Source organism: Ranitomeya imitator, chromosome 1 (genome assembly GCF_032444005.1).
Source record: "Ranitomeya imitator isolate aRanImi1 chromosome 1, aRanImi1.pri, whole genome shotgun sequence".
In the NCBI taxonomy this organism is placed as follows: domain Eukaryota; kingdom Metazoa; phylum Chordata; class Amphibia; order Anura; family Dendrobatidae; genus Ranitomeya; species Ranitomeya imitator.
Window position 1 is genome coordinate 103,870,457 of NC_091282.1, and position 19,681 is coordinate 103,890,137.

Below are 19,681 nucleotides of genomic sequence, written 5' to 3' on the forward strand. Positions count from 1 at the left end.
GCTGCTGGATCTGTTCTAGCTGATCACTACTGGACATGTGAACATAGCCTAAGTGTGGGCAAGATAGTGTGTGAATGTGTGGTGTAGTGTACGTAGTGCACTGTTTGTGTATGTGCAGTGTAATAGTGGTGTGGTGGTGAGGGGTCCCTGGACTACCGCTCAGATTGCCCGCCGCCATCAGGGCATTACTGCCCTGACTGGCGTATGGGCCTGGTGGGCAGAGGGGCCCTGTCTCATCTGCTCACCGGGCCCCAAACGGCACTGCGGCAGTTAAACGCTATTGACGTGCGGGCGGGTGCCCGCACGTCAATAGTTAACAGCGGCCAGCCAATCGGAGACTGGCAGCTGACATCAGCCGCAGCGCGCACGTCGCCGGCGTCTGATGTCATTGTCAGTCGCCGACAAGTGCGCCCTGCTGGAGGGAGCTGCTTCGCCGATGGAGCCCAGACAGGTGATGAGAAATCTTTTTTTTTTTTTTTCCTTTAAATTGCGAATGGCAATACAGGGGGCCCGGGCCAGTATGCTGGACACTGGGGCAGAAATGCTGGACACACGGGGGCAGAAATGCTGGACACACGGCAGAAATGCTGGACACACTGGGGAAAATATGCTGGACACACGGGGGCAGAAATGCTGGACACTGGGGGCAATATGCTGGACACACTGGGGGCAATATTCTGGACACACTGGGGGCAGAATGCTGGAGACACTGGGGGCAATATGCTGGAGACACTGGGGGCAATATGCTGGAGACACTGGGGGCAATATGCTGGAGACACTGGGGGCTATATGCCAGACACACTGGGGGCAATATGCTGGAGACACTGGGGCAGATTGCTGGACACACTGGGGGCAATATGCTGGATAAACTGGGGCAGATTGCTGGACACACTGGGGGCAATATGCTGGAGAAACTGGGGCAGATTGCTGGACATACTGGGGGCAATATGCTGGACACACTGGGGGCAATATGCTGGAGACACTGGGGGCAGAATGCTGGAGACACGGGGCAATATGCTGGACACACTGGGGGCAATATGCTGGACACATTGGGGGCAATATGCTGGACACACTGGGGGCAGAGATGCTGGACACTGGGGCAGAGATACTGGACACTGGGGGCAGAGATGCTGGACACTAGGGGCAGAGATGCTGGACACACTGGGGGCAGGACTGGAGACAGATAGGGCAGGATTGGCAACATGGGCAGAATGTAGATATAGGGCATGATTGGAGACACGGGGCAGAATGAAAGACATGGGGCAGGATTGGAGACAGATCATGCAGGATCATGGGGCAGGATGGATACGATGGAAACTGATGAGGCAGGATGGGGAGCTCATATGGGGCAGAATGGATACTCATGAGGGCAGGATGGGAGAACATATGGCTGGAGCCAGGAATGAGATACACGGGGCCAGGATGGGGGATATTATTATTACCATAGGGGCTAATTAAGGGATATTATTACTGCAGTGATGTACAGTATTTATTTTATTTTTTGAGGACACTGTTTTAAATGGGGGGGGGGCCATCCTGTTACTGTGTAGAGTGACACTATGTTGCCTCTTTTTCTTCATGTGGTGTAATGTAGAATTTGGGAAAAATTAAGTAATGTGTTCTGCAAGCGGAGCTTGAGATAACTGTTATTTCCTGCAGAGATGAGTCCTGGCTGGAAGAAGTGATGGCGGTATGCGCTGGATGAAAGATGAAGGACTTCACCTAGAGACGTCACTGGTGAGTCAGTGTTACCTATACACTGACACTATACTATACACAAAGGTCCTGTGTATAATATCACCGATGATCACTGTATTACCTCTACACAGACACTGCATGCTAAGTACAGATCTCCTGTGAATACTGGCACTTATGGTGATAGTATTGTTTGTTTGTTCTTGTTTTTTTTCCTAACTGAAGGGTAAATTGACTAGATCAATGGATGTTTGACAGGTTATAGTTTCACACAGCAACTATTTTTCTGGAATAATCTGGTTCAGGTATATGATGACCCATCGCATGACCCCGTCGCATGACCCCTTCACATGACCGGGGGGCCCACAGTGTCTGAACAGCCTGGGGCCCTGGCTACCCTTAATCAACCCCTGATAGTGTGTGTGTGGTGTATTGTGTAGTATGTTGTATGTAGTGCAGTGTATGAGTAGTGAGGTGTAGTGTATGTATAGTGTAGTGTGTACATCTATGATATAATGTATTTAGAGGTTCAGTAAGAAGATGGAAACTGCACTCACTAATAGTATTGAGCGTTCCGATACTGCAAATATTGGGTATCGGCCGATATTTGCTGTATCGGAATTCCGATACCGAGTTCTGATACTTTTGCCATATTGGATACCGGAATCGGAAGCTCCTATAGTGCAATATTGCACTATAATGGAGTGTGGGTGGTGCGTGGGGGGAGACTGCGTGTGTGTGCGGGCGGGGACTGTGCGTGACCATGGGGGTCTGTTCGGGTCTGTGCATGCCTGCCGGGGGTTTGTGCGGGCCTGCTGGGGTTCTGTGCGGGCCTGCCAGGGCTCTATGCGGGCTGCCGGGGCTCTGTGCGGGCTGCCGGGGCTCTGTGTGGACTATCGGGGGTCTGTGCGTGTGTGCAGGCATCATCCAATGGGACTACAAGTCCCATCGGACGATGCCTGCTACAGTGACAGTGATTGACACATTACCCAATGATGGGACAGTAGTAGTCCCATCATCTGGCTAATGTGTTGAATGTAAACAAACAAAAAAAATACTACATACATACATACTACATACATACATAGTACATACATGCTACATACAGTACAGACCAAAAGTTTGGACACACCTCATTTAAAGATTTTTCTGTATTTTCAGGACTATGAAAATTGTACATTCACACTGAAGGCATCAAAACTATGAATTAACACATGTGGAATTATATACTTAACAAAAAAGTGTGAAACAACTGAAAATATGTCTTATATTCTAGATTCTTCAAAGTAGCCACCTTTTGTTTTGATGACTGCTTTGCACACTCTTGGCATTCTCTTGATGAGCTTCAGGAGGTAGCCACCAGAAATGGTTTTCACTTCACAGGTGTGCCCTGTCAGGTTTAATAATTGGGATTTCTTGCTTTATAAATGGGGTTGGGACCATCAGTTGTGCAGAAGTCTGGTGGATACACAGCTGATAGTCCAACTGAATAGACTGTTAGAATTTGTATCATGGCAAGAAAAAAGCAGCTAAGTAAAGAAAAATGAGTGGCCATTGCTACTTTAAGAAATGAAGGGCAGTCAGTCCGAAAAATTTGGAAAACTTTGAAAGTGTCCCCAAGTGCAGTGGCAAAAACCATCAAGCGCTACAAAGAAACTGGCTTACATGAGAAACGCCCCAGGAAAGGAAGACCAAGAGTCACCTCTGCTTCTGAGGATAAGTTTATCCGAGTCACCAGCCTCAGAAATCCCAGGTTAACAGCAGCTCAGATTAGAGACCAGGTCAATGCCACACAGAGTTCTAGCAGCAGACACATCTCTACAACAACTGTTAAGAGGAGACTTTGTGCAGCAGGCCTTCATGGTAAAATAGCTGCTAGGAAACCACTGCTAAGGACAGGCAACAAGCAAAAGAGACTTGTTTGGGCTAAAGAACACAAGGAATGGACATTAGACCAGTGGAAATCTGTGCTTTGGTCTGATGAGTCCAAATTGGAGGTCTTTGGTTCCAACCACCGTGTCTTTGTGCGACGCAGAAAAGGTGAACGGATGAACTTTACATGCCTGGCTCCCACCGTGAAGCATGGAGGAGGAGGTGTGAAAGACAGCCAGATATATGGATAGATGTGTGAAAGCAGCCAGATATATGGATAGATACATCTATGTATCTATAGATATATCTATCTATAAATATATAATAATAGATATATCAATAGATATATAATAGAAAGGCCGATGTTTCTAAGGCTACTTTCACACTGGCGTTTTTAGAAATCCGTCACAATCCGTCGTTTTGGGAAAAAAACAGATCCTGCAAATGTGCTCGCAGGATGCATTTTTTACCCACAGACTTGTATTAGCGATAAATGGCCACACGTCACATCCATCATGCAACGGATCCGTCGCATTTTGGTGGACTGTCGGTACGAAAAAACGTTCAATTGAACGCTTTTTTGTCCGTCGTGTCTGCCATTTTCTACCGCGCATGCGCGGCCGAAATTCCGCCCCCTCCTCCCCGGACTTTAGAATGGGCAGCGGATGCATTGAAAAACTGCATCCGCTGCCCACATCGTGCACAAATTTCACAATGTACGTCGGCCCGACGCATAGCGACGGACCCGTACCGACACAAGTGTTAAAGATGCCTTAATGAACAATTTTCTGCACCAGAAGGGGAAAGCCGACGGCGGGGGCAAATATTTGTAGCCTTTACTGGCTATTAAAATAGGGGGACCCCTGTGATGACCTGGTGGTCAGGACAATAATGGACCTGGTGGTTAAGAGCACACGGAATGACCTGATAGTTTCTGATAATTAAGGACGAGCTCTGGGACGTGGGAACTCTGCTGACCGCAATCCCTAATCCTATCAAACACACTAGAAATAGCCGTGGATTGCGCCTAACGCTCCCTATGCAACTCGGCACAGCCTAAGGAACTAGCTAGCCCTGAAGATAGAAAAATAAAGCCTACCTTGCCTCAGAGAAATTCCCCAAAGGAAAAGACAGCCCCCCACATATAATGACTGTGAGTAAAGATGAAAATGCAAACAGAGATGAAATAGATTTAGCAAATAGAGGCCCGACTTACTGAACAGACCGAGGATAGGAAAGGTTACTTTGCGGTCAGCACAAAAACCTACAAAAAGACCACGCAGATGGCGCAAAAAAGACCCTCCGCACTGACTCACGGTGCGGAGGCGCTCCCTCTGCGTCCCAGAGCTTCCAGCAAGCAAGACAACAATAAAAATAGCGAGCTGGACAGAAAAATAGCAAACCAAAGAAATACAAGCTGGAACTTAGCTTCTGCTGGGAAGACAGGTCACAAGAACGATCCAGGAGTGAACTAAACCAATACTGGAACATTGACAGGTGGCATGGAGCAAAGATCTAAGTGGAGTTAAATAGAGCAGCCAGCTAACGAATTAACCTCGTCACCTGAGGAAGGAAACTCAGAAACACCCACCAAAGGAAGTCCATGGACAGAACCAGCCGAAGTACCATTCATGACCACAGGAGGGAGCCCGACAACAGAATTCACAACAGTGCCCCCCCCCTTGAGGAGGGGTCACCGAACCCTCACCAGAGCCCCCAGGCCGACCAGGATGAGCCAAATGAAAGGCACGAACCAGATCGGCAGCATGAACATCAGAGGCAAAAACCCAGGAATTATCTTCCTGACCATAACCCTTCCACTTGACCAGGTACTGGAGTTTCCATCTCGAAACACGAGAATCTAAAATCTTCTCCACCACATAATCCAACTCCCCCTCAACCAACACCGGGGCAGGAGGATCAACGGATGGAACCACAGGCGCCACGTATCTCTGCAATAACGACCTATGGAACACATTATGGATGGCAAAAGAAGCTGGAAGGGCCAAACGAAATGACACAGGATTGATAACCTCAGAAATCTTATTCGGATCAATGAAACGAGGCTTAAACTTAGGAGAGGAAACCTTCATAGGAACATAACGAGACGACAACCAAACCAAATCCCCAACACGAAGTCGGGGACCCACACAGCGCCGGCAGTTAGCGAAACGTTGAGCCTTCTCCTGGGACAATGTCAAATTGTCCACCACATGAGTCCAAATCTGCTGCAACCTATCCACCACAGTATCTACACCAGGACAGTCCGAAGACTCAACCTGCCCTGAAGAGAAACGAGGATGGAAACCAGAATTGCAGAAAAACGGCGAAACCAAAGTAGCCGAGCTGGCCCGATTATTAAGGGCGAACTCAGCCAATGGCAAAAAGGACACCCAATCATCCTGATCAGCAGAAACAAAGCATCTCAGATATGTTTCCAAAGTTTGATTAGTTCGTTCGGTTTGGCCATTTGTCTGAGGATGGAAAGCCGAGGAGAAAGACAAATCAATGCCCATCCTAGCACAAAAGGATCGCCAAAAACCTCAAAACAAACTGGGAACCTCTGTCAGAAACGATGTTCTCCGGGATACAATGTAAACGAACCACATGCTGGAAAAATAATGGCACCAAATCAGAGAAGAAAGGCAATTTAGACAAAGGTACCAAATGGACCATCTTAGAAAAGCGATCACAAACCACCCAAATGACCGACATCTTTTGAGAGACGGGGAGATCCGAAATAAAATCCATGGAAATATGCGTCCAGGGCCTCTTCGGGACCGGCAAGGGCAAAAGCAACCCACTGGCACGAGAACAGCAGGGCTTAGCCCGAGCACAAGTCCCACAGGACTGCACAAAAGAACGCACATCCCGTGACAAAGACGGCCACCAGAAGGATCTAGCCACCAAATCTCTGGTACCAAAGATTCCAGGATGCCCAGCCAACACTGAACAATGAATCTCAGAGATAACTCTACTAGTCCATCTATCAGGGACAAACAGTTTCTCCGCTGGGCAACGGTCAGGTCTATCAGCCTGAAATTTTTGCAGCACCCACCGCAAATCAGGGGAGATGGCAGACAAAATTACCCCCTCTTTGAGAATACCTGCCGGCTCAGGAACACCCGGAGAGTCAGGCACAAAACTCCTTGACAGGGCATCAGCCTTCACATTCTTAGAGCCCGGAAGGTACGAAACCACAAAATCAAAACGGGAGAAAAATAACGACCATCGAGCCTGTCTCGGATTCAACCGTTTGGCAGACTCAAGATAAGTCAAATTCTTGTGATCTGTCAAGACCACCACGCGATGCTTGGCTCCTTCCAGCCAATGACGCCACTCCTCGAATGCCCACTTCATGGCCAACAACTCACGATTACCAACATCATAGTTACACTGAGCAGGCGAAAACTTTCTAGAAAAGAAAGCACATGGCTTCAGCACCGAGCCATCAGAACTTTTTTGCGACAAAACAGCCCCTGCTCCAATATCAGAAGCATCAACCTCAACCTGAAACGGAAGCGAAACATCTGGCTGGCACAACACAGGGGCAGAAGAAAAACGACGCTTCAACTCCTGAAAAGCCTCTACAGCTGCAGAAGACCAATTGACCACATCAGCACCCTTCTTGGTCAAATCAGTCAACGGTTTAGCAGCAGTAGAAAAATTAGCGATGAAGCGCCGATAAAAATTAGCAAAGCCCAGGAACTTTTGCAGGCTCTTCACAGATGTCGGCTGAGTCCAATCGTAAATGGCCTGGACTTTAACAGGGTCCATCTCGATAGTAGAAGGGGAAAAAATGAACCCCAAAAATGAAACCTTCTCAACTCCAAAGAGACACTTTGACCCCTTCACAAACAAGGAATTCGCACGAAGGACCTGGAACACCATTCTGACCTGCTTCACATGAGACTCCCAATCATCCGAAAAGACCAAAATATCATCCAAATACACAATCAGGAATTTATCCAGGTACTCTCGGAAGATGTCATGCATAAAGGACTGAAATACTGATGGAGCATTGGAAAGCCCGAATGGCATAACCAGGTACTCAAAATGGCCCTCGGGCGTATTAAATGCTGTTTTCCATTCATCGCCTTGTTTAATACGCATAAGATTATACGCCCCTCGAAGATCTATCTTGGTGAACCAACTAGCCCCTTTAATACGAGCAAACAAATCAGACAGCAACGGCAAAGGATACTGAAATTTGACTGTAATTTTATTAAGAAGGCGGTAATCAATACAAGGTCTCAAAGAACCATCCTTCTTGGCCACAAAAAAGAACCCTGCTCCTAACGGTGATGACGACGAGCAAATATGGCCTTTCTCCAAGGATTCCTTTATATAACTCCGCATAGCAGCTTGTTCTGGTACAGATAAATTGAACAATCGGCCCTTAGGAAACTTACTACCAGGAATCAAATTAATTGCACAATCGCAATCCCTATGAGGAGGTAGGGCACTGGCTTTGGGCTCATCAAATACATCCCGATAATCCGACAAAAACTCTGGAACTTCAGAAGGAGTGGAAGACGAAATAGACAAAAATGGAACATCACCATGTACCCTCTGGCAACCCCAGCTGGACACAGACATAGATTTCCAGTCCAATACTGGATTATGAACCTGTAGCCATGGCAACCCCAAAACGACCACATCATGCAGATTATGCAACACCAGAAAGCGGATACCCTCCTGATGTGCAGGAGCCATGCAATTGGGTCCAGTACTGAGGCTTATTCTTGGCCAAAGGCGTAGCATCAATTCCTCTCAATGGAATAGGATACTGCAAGGGCTCCAAGAAAAAACCACAGCGCCTACCATACTCCAAGTCCATCAAATTCAGGGCAGTGCCTGAATCCACAAATGCCATACCAGAATAGGATGACAAAGAGCAAATCAGAGTAACAGACAATAGAAATTTAGACTGTACCGTACCAATGGTGGCAGACCTAGCGAACCGCTTAGTGCGCTTAGGACAATCGGAGATAGCAGAGTGGAATCACCACAGTAAAAACATAGCCCATTCCGACGTCTGTGTTCTTGCCGTTCAGCTCTGGTCAAAGTCGTATCACATTGCATAGGCTCAGGCCCATGCTCAGATAGTACCGCCAAATGGTGCACAGCTTTACGCTCACGCAAGCGTCGATCGATCTGAATGGCCAAGGACATAGACTCATTCAGACCAGCAGGCATGGGAAACCCCACCATGACATCCTTAAGGGCTTCAGAGAGACCCTTTCTGAAGATTGCTGCCAGGGCACATTCATTCCACTGAGTGAGCACAGACCACTTTCTAAACTACTGACAATATATCTCCGCTTCATCCTGACCCTGACACAGAGCCAGCAAGATTTTCTCTGCCTGATCCACTGAATTAGGTTCGTCATAAAGCAATCCGAGCACCAGGAAAAACGCATCAACATCACGCAATGCCGGATCTCCTGGCGCAAGGGAAAATGCCCAGTCTTGAGGGTCACCACGTAACAAAGAAATAATGATCTTTACTTGTTGAACAGGGTCACCTGAGGAGTGAGGTTTCAAGGCAAGAAACAATTTACAATTATTTTTGAAATTCAAGAACTTAGATCTATCACCAAAAAACAAATCAGGAATTGGAATCCTAGGCTCTGACATCGGATTCTGAACCACAAAATCTTGAATGTTTTGTACCCTTGTAGTGAGATTATCCATCCAAGAGGACAGACCTTGAATGTCCATGTTTACACCAGTGTCCTGAACCACCCAGAGGTAAAGGGGAAGAGAGAGACAAAACACACTGCAAAAAAAAAAAATGGTCTCAGAACTTCTCTTATCCCTCTATTGAGATGCATTAGTACTTTGGGCCACCTGTACTGTTATGACCTGGTGGTCAGGACAATAATGGACCTGGTGGTTAAGAGCACACGGAATGACCTGATAGTTTCTGATAATTAAGGACGAGCTCTGGGGCGTGGGAACTCTGCTGACCGCAATCCCTAATCCTATCAAACACACTAGAAATAGCCGTGGATTGTGCCTAACGCTCCCTATGCAACTCGGCACAGCCTAAGGAACTAGCTAGCCCTGAAGATAGAAAAATAAAGCCTACCTTTCCTCAGAGAAATTCCCCAAAGGAAAAGGCAGCCCCCCACATATAATGACTGTGAGTAAAGATGAAAATACAAACACAGAGATTAAATAGATTTAGCAAAGTGAGGCCCGACTTACTGAACAGACCGAGGATAGGAAAGGTTACTTTGCGGTCAGCACAAAAACCTACAAAAAGACCACGCAGAGGGCGCAAAAAAGACCCTCCGCACCGACTCACGGTGCGGAGGCGCTCCCTCTGCGTCCCAGAGCTTCCAGCAAGCAAGACAACAATAAAAATAGCGAGCTGGACAGAAAAATAGCAAACCAAAGAAATACAAGCTGGAACTTAGCTTCTGCTGGGAAGACAGGTCACAAGAACGATCCAGGAGTGAACTAGACCAATACTGGAACACTGACAGGTGGCATAGAGCAAAGATCTAAGTGGAGTTAAATAGAGCAGCCAGCTAACGAATTAACCTCGTCACCTGAGGAAGGAAACTCAGAAACACCCAACAGAGGAAGTCCATGGACAGAACCAGCCGAAGTACCATTCATGACCACAGGAGGGAGCCCGACAATAGAATTCACAACAGACCCCCCAAAAAAATCACGTGGGGTCCCCCTATATTTTATAGCCAGAAAGGCTATGCAGACAGCTGCGGGCTGATATTCATAGCCTAGAGAGGGGCCATGAATATTGCCCCCCCGTCTACAAATACCAGTCCGCAGCCGCCACAGAAATGGCGCATCTGTAAGATGCACCAATTCCAGCACTTAGCCCCTCTCTTCCCACTCCCGTGTAGCGGTGGGATATGGGGTAATAAGGGATTAATGTCACCTTGCTATTGTAAGGTGACATTAAGCCGGGTTAATAACGGAGAGGTGTCAATAAGACGCCTATCCATTATTAATCCAATAGTAATAAAGGGTTAATAAAACACACACACATTAGGAAAAAGTATTTTAATATTCTTCATTTAACCATACTTTCCATACTTCAGCGCCTGCAAAAAACGTAAAATAATGAACCGTATACTACCTGTCCGCCGTAGTCCAATTAATAACGAGTGTCCCACGACGATCTCCCCTATAGAACAGTGACATCGGGTGATGTCTCTGCTCTATAGGACCCTCAGTGACACTCTGACAGGAGACAATGGCTCCTGCAGTGCATCACTGAGGTTACTATAGTTCAAAGTCTCACTTTATGGCAATTGCTGCATGGGGAAATTTCTCACACAACAATGCCAAAAGTGAGACTAGGGACTATTTTTTTTTTTTTTACAGAGGTGGAGAAATACAGTGCGGAAGGATACCTTCCTCCCGTCATTGTGTTCCTGGAGCCCCTGGAGAGCGGTCGCATCAGCTGATGCTGCCGTTCTCCACGGGAGATCGTCGTAGGACACTCGTGGATTTCTGTGGATCAGGGAGTATATTGGTTGTTTGTTATTTTAATATTTTTTACAGATGGCACTGGCTTCAGGGATGAAAATGACAAGTAACGGTGAGTATGTACTCTGTTTAATGTACTGTATGTATGTAATGTATGAATGTACTGTATGCAGTATGTATGTAGTATGTATGTTTTTTTTCTTCATTCAACACATTAGCCGGATGATGGGACTACTACTGTCCCATCATTGGCTAACGTGTCATTCACTGTCACTGTAGCAGGCATCATCCGATGGGACTTGTAGTACCATTGGATGATGCCTGCACACACGCACAGACCCCCGGCAGCCCCGCACAGAGCCCAGGCAGCCCCGCACAGAGCCCTGACAGCCCGCACAGAGCCCCGGCAGGCCAGTACAGACCCCCGGCAGGCCCGCACAGACTTCCGGCAGGCCCGCACAGACTTCTGGCAGGCCGCACAGACCCTCGGCAGGCCGCACAGAGCCCCTGCAGGCACGCACAGACCCCTCATGGTCACGCACAGACCCCGCCCGCACACACACATGCATTCTCCACCCATGCACCACCCACACTCCATTATAGTGCATCATTGCACTATGGGAACTTCCGATTCCGGTATCCGATATCGCAAAAGTATCGGAACTAGGTATCGAAATTCCGATACAGCGAATATCAGCCGATTCCCGATATTTGCAGTATCGGAATGCTCAACACTAGTGATGAGCGAATATACTAGTTACTCGAGATTTCTCGAGCATGCTCGGGGGTCCTCCCGAGTATTTTTTTAGTGCTCGGAGATTTAGCTTTTCTTGCCGAAGCTGAATGATTTACATCTGTTAGCCAGCATAAGTACATGTGGGGGTTGCCTGGTTGCTCATCTCTAGTTATATTTCATGTTGCTGAGCAGTGGATCTCCTCAATCAGTGTTACTGACAATGCTGCATAAGGCCGGTGTCACAATTGCAAGGCCAATGCGAGAAACTCGCACGAGTCTCTCGCCTCAATACCCGGCACTGCCGCCAGCACTCAGTACTGGAGCGTTCAGCTGCAATACATGAAATACATGCAGCCGCACACTCCGGTCCCGAGTGCAGTGCCGGGTATTGAGGCGAGAGACTCACGCGAGTTTCTCGCATTGCCCTTGCAATTGTGACACTGGCCTTACACTGATCCTCTTGGCCACACCTAGGATGAACCAAACACTCAAATTAACATATTTGATTAAATGTCAGCTTGTGCAGAATGAACATAGCAATTACAGCACAAAGGTTCAATTTTTATTGGATCTACATTCCTCGTAAGGCTATGTGCTTGCCGTTTTCTATCAGTTTATGTTGACAGGCTCTCAAAAAGACAATAACACAAGCCATCTAGTTTAGTGATGAGTCTATATTTTTGAAAGTAAAATGTCAGGTTTTGACATACAACTATATTTTAAAGTATTGAACTCCCCTTTCCCCCCAAAAAAAATACAGTATGGTCCATGCACAGGAGCAAAGGAAGACAAACCTTACAGCAGATGGCACCAACAAGCCATTTTTCAAGATTTACTCGCAATGCCGGCATGCTTTTCATTTACTATAAATGTAATTTAATGCTATAATAACTGCAAGACTTATTCAGTGAATTCAGAGCAAGAAAAAGGATCAGGGTGATGTGAGCAGCCAGCGTGACTGAGGGTCTGCGATTCATCGTATCTCTGAAGACAAGAGTCCTCTCAGGATGACCAGACACCTGCCGGAGACTTGCACCAGCTACTACACCTCCAATAACACCTTGGTGAATAGTTTTGGATGTCCAAGGAAGGATGACACCATAGATCTGATTTACTGCTGTGGATTCGTTGACTTAAAATATTGCTGCAATGAGCCAGGCAACTACTTTCCATATAAACATGATTATATGTTGTCCCTGAGGTAAGATTTGAATGAATGTTGGATCTATTAATTTTTTTTAAGTTATATATAACAGTTTTTTTATTAAATGTAAAACTAAACTATGAAGAAATTAAAAAGTTCATTTTGGCAAATTAATTATTTTAAATGATCATTTTGAACCATTACTATTACGGTAAGATTCGTAAATGACGGTTCACTACAATTTATGTTTAAAGTATTTTTATTTTAATTTATCCCATTTTTATGAGGAAAAAAACCTGTGTTTTATCAATGTTGATGCTTTTGTTTCACCATAGTTTCTGTAGTGTAAGATATTGGTACGTTTTAATGATTTTCTTTTTATAGTAGAAGACAAAAGTTTAAAAGTATAGTAATATGTTTTATGATGACTTGCAAATGCTAAATAATTTAGAAGCCAATGTTTCCAGAAAATATTTTAAGGACTCGATCACACGTCATTCTGTGCTGGATCAGATTTTCATGCATTTTTGGACTTTGTTTCTGTTTTGACCATCAGTGTGGCATCTGTTTTTCTCGTATGCAAAAAATCTCCAAACAGTAAAATCAAGGAGAACTCTCAGATGAGACACAGCTGGAATCCATGTGCTGCATGTTTGTTTTTTTTTGCAAGGACCCATTGATGTTAATGTGAGAATTTTGTCCATGCGTAAGAGGTGTGGACTGGACTGCTATGTTCCTACCCTTGAAGACACTAATTGTGTTGTGTGTATAGTGTTATGCGTCTTTTGTACTTATTGTGTCATGTGAAGTTTGCCTGTATAATGCATAAATGTAGGACATAATGTACAGTATAGGTTGAGACATAGATAGTAACTGTAGATAGATAGTGACATTAGGGTAAGGATATAGTTAATTATTGGGACTAGCCCATAGTGGGAGGGGCATAATGTTAGGACAAGTGATTGCTTCCTGTAGATAGTTAGATAGGGACAAGTTCAAGAAGGAGTAGCGAGTGTCTGTGAGCAATTCTGCCATTGGGTAAACTACAAGAAAGGAAACTAAGGGACAAGGGAGTAGCATCTGACTGAAGATGGGATAGAGTGGCCTTTCACCTTAAAGAAGTCCTTGGATAGGACAATATGTCACGAGAAACTCTGAGTTTAACTGCTGAGCAGGTAGAGAGACTTGCTGAACAGGGCTGTGGTGACAACGTAGGCTGTGATGAAGTAGGGTGAAATAGTGTGCTCTACCAGCCTTCTATTGGGCGGCACGGTGGCGCAGTGGTTAGCACTGCAGCCTTGCAGCGCTGGAGTCCTGGGTTCGAACCCCACCAAGGACAACATCTGCAAAGAGTTTGTATGTTCTCTCCGTGTTTGCGTGGGTTTCCTCCGGGCACTCCGGTTTCCTCCCACATTCCAAAGACATACTGATAGGGAATTTAGATTGTGAGCCCCATCGGGGACAGTGATGATAATGTGTGCAAAAAATGTAAAGCGCTGCGGAATATGTTAGCGCTATATAAAAATAAAGATTATTATTATTATTATTATTATTATTATTATTCTAGTAGACTACAGTGGACGGAAACGTTGTGCTTGAAACTGCTTTTCAATGTGAAGTAAGCATTCATACGACTCTGTACCCGCTATCCCTTGTACATAACCCTTTCAGTCATCGTTCAGTAAAGACCATGTTTTACAATGGGCGTTTCCTTTATTAGTCGTTGAAACCTATGGTCCTGGCTGGCCAACACTATTGGCCGCAGGCGGCTTGCACCGGCGCAAGGCCCCCACAACACCAACACTAACCTCCAGCTAGGGCCCACTATTTCATGTAGTGAGCCAGGGCTTAGCAGGAGAAGACCAGTGCCTTGTCCACGGCTACCGCCCCACGTTGCGCTACACATGGATCTAAAACAGACATTACTCTAGTGTTTTTTTGAGAACACTGTCAGCAAAAACACAGCTCTATGGACTATAATGAGAATGTGTTCTATCTCTGAAAGTTGTTAGTACACTTAAAAATAAACAACCTTGAAATACACCTTATCAGCAAAATTTGCTTCTTTCACCTGCTAGACTGATCATTTAGTCTAATTTCATTAGTAAAATCTATATTCAATGTAGACAGATTTTTCCATTACTGAGATAAGAGATAACAGTTAGTACTTATATGATTCTATGGAGGGAATGGAGGAGGTAGAGGCAGACATATACATTCTGATGGAAATTCCCTTGAAACAACAGTTATGGTTCTCCATAGAACGTTATGAGCCCCAAACGTCATCTCTTATGTCAATAATGGGAAAATCTGTCTTCATTGAAAACAGATTTTCACGTAAAGTGAGAATTTTAAGAATAAAAGATCACTCAAGGAGGAGAAACAAGCGGATTTCTCTGAGATACAGTGGGGCAAAAAAGTATTTATGGTGGTTTCATACTTACGTAGGGAAGGGCTGCGTAGTTCCTCCATTAAGCCCCATCTACTGCTGCACCTCTTCCATTCAGCTCCACCTACGTCGCATTAGTCAGTCAGCAATAGTGCAAGTTCCACCACTTAAAAAGATGAGAGGCGTCTGTTATTTACATCATAGGTAGACCTCAACTATGGGAGACAAACTGAGAAAAAAAAATCCAGAAAATCACATTGTCTGTTTTGTTATCATATTTTTTTTGCATATTATGGTGGAAAATAAGTATTTGATCAGAAACAAAATTTCATCTCAATACTTTGTAATATATCTTTTGTTGGCAATGACAGAGGTCAAACGTTTTCTGTAAGTCTTCACAAGGTTGCCACACACTGTTGTTGGTATGTTGGCCCATTCCTCCATGCAGATCTCCTCTAGAGCAGTGATGTTTTTGGCTTTTCGCTTGGCAACACGGACTTTCAACTCCCTCCAAAGGTTTTCTATAGGGTTGAGATCTGGAGACTGGCTAGGCCACTCCAGGACCTTGAAATGCTTCTTACGAAGCCACTCCTTCGTTGCCCTGGCGGTGTGCTTTGGATCATTGTCATGTTGAAAGACCCAGCCACATTTCATCTTCAATGCCCTTGCTGATGGAAGGAGGTTTGCACTCAAAATCTCACGATACATGGCTTCATTCATTCTTTCATGTACCCGGATCAGTCGTCCTGGCTCCTTTGCAGAGAAACAGCCCCAAAGCATGATGTTTCCACCACCATGCTTTACAGTAGGTATGGTGTTTGATGGATGCAACTCAGTATTCTTTTTCCTCCAAACACGACAAGTTGTGTTTCTACCAAACAGTTCCAGTTTGGTTTCATCAGACCATAGGACATTCTCCCAAAACTCCTCTGGATCATCCAAATGCTCTCTAGCAAACTTCAGACGGGCCCGGACATGTACTAGCTTAAGCAGTGGGACACATCTGGCACTGCAGGATCTGAGTCCATGGTGGCGTAGTGTGTTACTTATGGTAGGCCTTGTTACATTGGTCCCAGCTCTCTGCAGTTCATTCACTAGGTCCCCCCGCGTGGTTCTGGGATTTTTGCTCACCGTTCTTGTGATCATTCTGACCCCACGGGGTGGGATTTTGCGTGAAGCCCCAGATCGAGGGAGATTATCAGTGGTCTTGTATGTCTTCCATTTTCTAATTATTGCTCCCACTGTTGATTTCTTCACTCCAAGCTGGTTGGCTATTGCAGATTCAGTCTTCCCAGCCTGGTGCAGGGCTACAATTTTGTTTCTGGTGTCCTTTGACGGCTCTTTCGTCTTCACCATAGTGGAGTTTGGAGTCAGACTGTTTGAGGGTGTGCACAGATGTCTTTTTATACTGATAACAAGTTTAAACAGGTGCCATTACTACAGGTAATGAGTGGAGGAAAGAGGAGACTCTTAAAGAAGAAGTTACAGGTCTGTGAGAGCCAGAAATCTTGATTGTTTGTTTCTGACCAAATACTTATTTTCCACCATAATATGCAAAAAGAAATGATAAAAAATGTGATTTTCTGGATTTTTTTTTCTCAGTTTGTCTCCCATAGTTGAGGTCTACCTATGATGTAAATTACAGACGCCTCTCATCTTTTTAAGTGGTGGAACTTGCACTATTGCTGACTGACTAAATACTTTTTTGCCCCACTGTATATTCCAAGTGTCTTATTTTCATGTGCACTATTAATTTATGAAAAAAAAATAATGATTACTCTTTAACCCCTTTCCCATCTTGGACATATCTATAAGTCCCTGTGACCTGGGCCTTATTGACCTGGGACAGAAGGATATGGAGCGCCCTGACCGGAAAGCAGGATACCCAGTCTTAAAGGGGATGTCACAGTGGCTGCGACCCCGTCCGTGTCCCTGGGCGTCCAATTAAAGGGAAGGGTCTTTAAGGGGATTTGTAATGTCTATGTTCGTGACGCCACCTGTGGTGTTCGGTCAGTATAGACCGACGCTACTTAAAGGGGTCCTCTGGGGTAATGTTGCAGCAAGATGGCAACACTTCCCACAGGTGAAGCGGGGTCCCCAAGGTTTCCCAGGTGTATGGCAAGATGGTGTAAGCCGATAAATGCACAAAGAACGAGGATACAGGTTTGCAAGTTTTTACCTGGTTTACTGATGGTAGTAGTAGTCCTCAATCCAGGGTACCAAGTACAGGGTAGCTGTGGTCCTGCCAGCTTGGAGGCAATAAGAGATCCCTTTACCAGATGAGGTCCGTAAGCCTTTCCTGCTACCGTCATTTAGCTAATTAGGTCTCTGCTGCTTGAAGCTCAGTGCAAGTCCCCTCTCTCCAGTCCTAAGACAGATGTCTGTACGATAGGCAGTTTGAGCCTGTTTATAAGATCTCTTAGATGACCCGGCTCTCACAGTCACTGCTTCACCTCAGACTTGGTACGGGCAATTGACATATAGTGCTTTGCCCTCCGGTTCTGTCACTCAACCTGGAGAACAACATGACCTCTAGCTCCCGGTACCTGGCTTCTGCGCTCTGACTCTGAGGGTGTCCTGTCACTGTTCCCCTCTTGAGCTCTTTCCTTCTCTGTGCTTCTTTCCTCTAAGCTCCTCCACAATTCACCTCTACTTCTGCTTCTCTTTCCAGGGGTAGCAGCTCCCTCGTGGCTGCTTGGCCCCCACGTCTGCTCCAGACGTCCTTCAGCTACTGGTCTCCCTCCACTGTCTCTCTCTGACTTCCTGAGACTGACTGGCTCCTCCTCCAGACCAGGATACATAAAGTGTAAGGAAGCTCCCCTGAATCCATGTCCTGAGCTCCCCTCCTGGCCAAGACTCAGATTGTGTTGAATGCGAATGCCTTACCTGATAGATCCTCTTTGCCTCTAAGCGTGACATCACCCTCCCTGTAGGGAAGGCAACATCACTGCAGCAACCGGTTACCTGGGGGTGCTGCAGATACATCCTGGTGATTTTGTGCTCACACAGGCTGCATAGCCCCATTTCTTATTCAACCCCTTCTGCACAGCCTGTAAATTTATTTCCCCCCTCTATACAACCCCTCAGTTTATTCCTCTCTCTGCACAGCCCCTCACCTAATTTTATCCCCCCTCATTAGCACAGCCATTATCTCATTTTATTCCCCCTGTTAGCACAGCCCCTCATCTTATTTTATACCCCTCATCAGCACAGCCCCTCACCATTTTATTACCCTATTAGTACAGCCTCTCACTTCATTTTATTCCCACCCATTAGTATAGCCTCTCACCTCATTTTATTACCCCCATCAGCACAACCCTGACCTAATTTTATTCCCTCCATCAGCACAGCGCCTCCTCTCATTTTATTACCCCCATCAGCACAGCCCCTCCTGTCATTTTATTACCTCCATCAGCACATCCCCTCCCTTCATGTTATGCCCCCCTGCACAGTAATATAAGAATAAAAAAATCTCATATTCACCTGATCCCGGTCGACCGTCTCCTCTGTGCTGTACAGCAGTGAATGCTGGATGGCACAATGACGTCACTGCATCACGCCATCCAACATCCCCTGCGTGTGACTTCTCCAACAAGGTGCAGGTCAAAAGTGGCATGTGTCTTGCTGGATATCCTGGCAGAGCAGGGGAGATAGACACAAATGCAATTGAGAGCAGTGAGGAAGCGGCGGTCGGGGCGCAGGACAGAGAGAGGGGTGAGCGGCGTCAGTGACTGACATCGCTCACCTCCGTGTCTGCACCCCCCTCAGGTAGGGAGGAGGTAGTGAGTCGCCCACCAGGGCCGTGGGGTACCTGGTACCAGGTCCGGTGTTCCGAGGGGGATGTCACGGTGGCGACCCGCTCCGTGGCCCTGGGCGCCCATGTAAAAGGGGAAAGTCTTTAAAAGGGATTTGGTGAATAAAGTTTATGTTCGTGACGCCACCTGTGGTATTCGGTCAGTGGGAACCGACGCTGCTTTAAGGGGTCCTCTGGGGTGATGTTATGGCAGCTAGATGGTATAACTTCCCACAGGTGAAGTATATCCCCAGGGCTCCCGGTGTGTAGATGGAAGATGGTGAATGGTGCAGTAAAGAACGAGGACACAGGTTTGCAGTCTCTTTACCTGGTTTACTGAAGACATCAGGCAGCCACAGTCCAGGGTACCAGATCACAGGGCAGGCAGGGTGTGGCCAGCTTGGAAGTGAATCCAGAGTCCCCTTTACCAGATGGAGTTAAAAGCCTTCCTCTAGCACGGTGGTGTTGTAGTCCCTTACTGCCTATGGCTTCAGATAAGGTCCTCACAGTTCTTCTCTCTGTCCCCCATATAGGATAGGACAATACCTGCATGATAGGTAACTCGAGCCTTTTTACAGGGACACT

At 46.2% G+C, this 19,681-nt stretch overlaps 1 protein-coding gene across 1 annotated transcript in view; it reads left to right on the forward strand.

Annotated features, from left to right (window-relative positions):
* The first annotated feature begins 12,685 nt into the window (after nucleotides 1-12,685).
* The window catches only part of SHISAL2B (shisa like 2B), a 173,140-nt gene continuing 166,144 nt past the window's right edge, over nucleotides 12,686-19,681 (forward strand). The window contains exon 1 of the mRNA XM_069749362.1: nucleotides 12,686-12,971. Within this exon, the coding sequence (XP_069605463.1) occupies nucleotides 12,778-12,971 (194 nt within the window). The 5' untranslated portion in view covers nucleotides 12,686-12,777. The remainder of the gene's footprint in view (nucleotides 12,972-19,681) is intronic.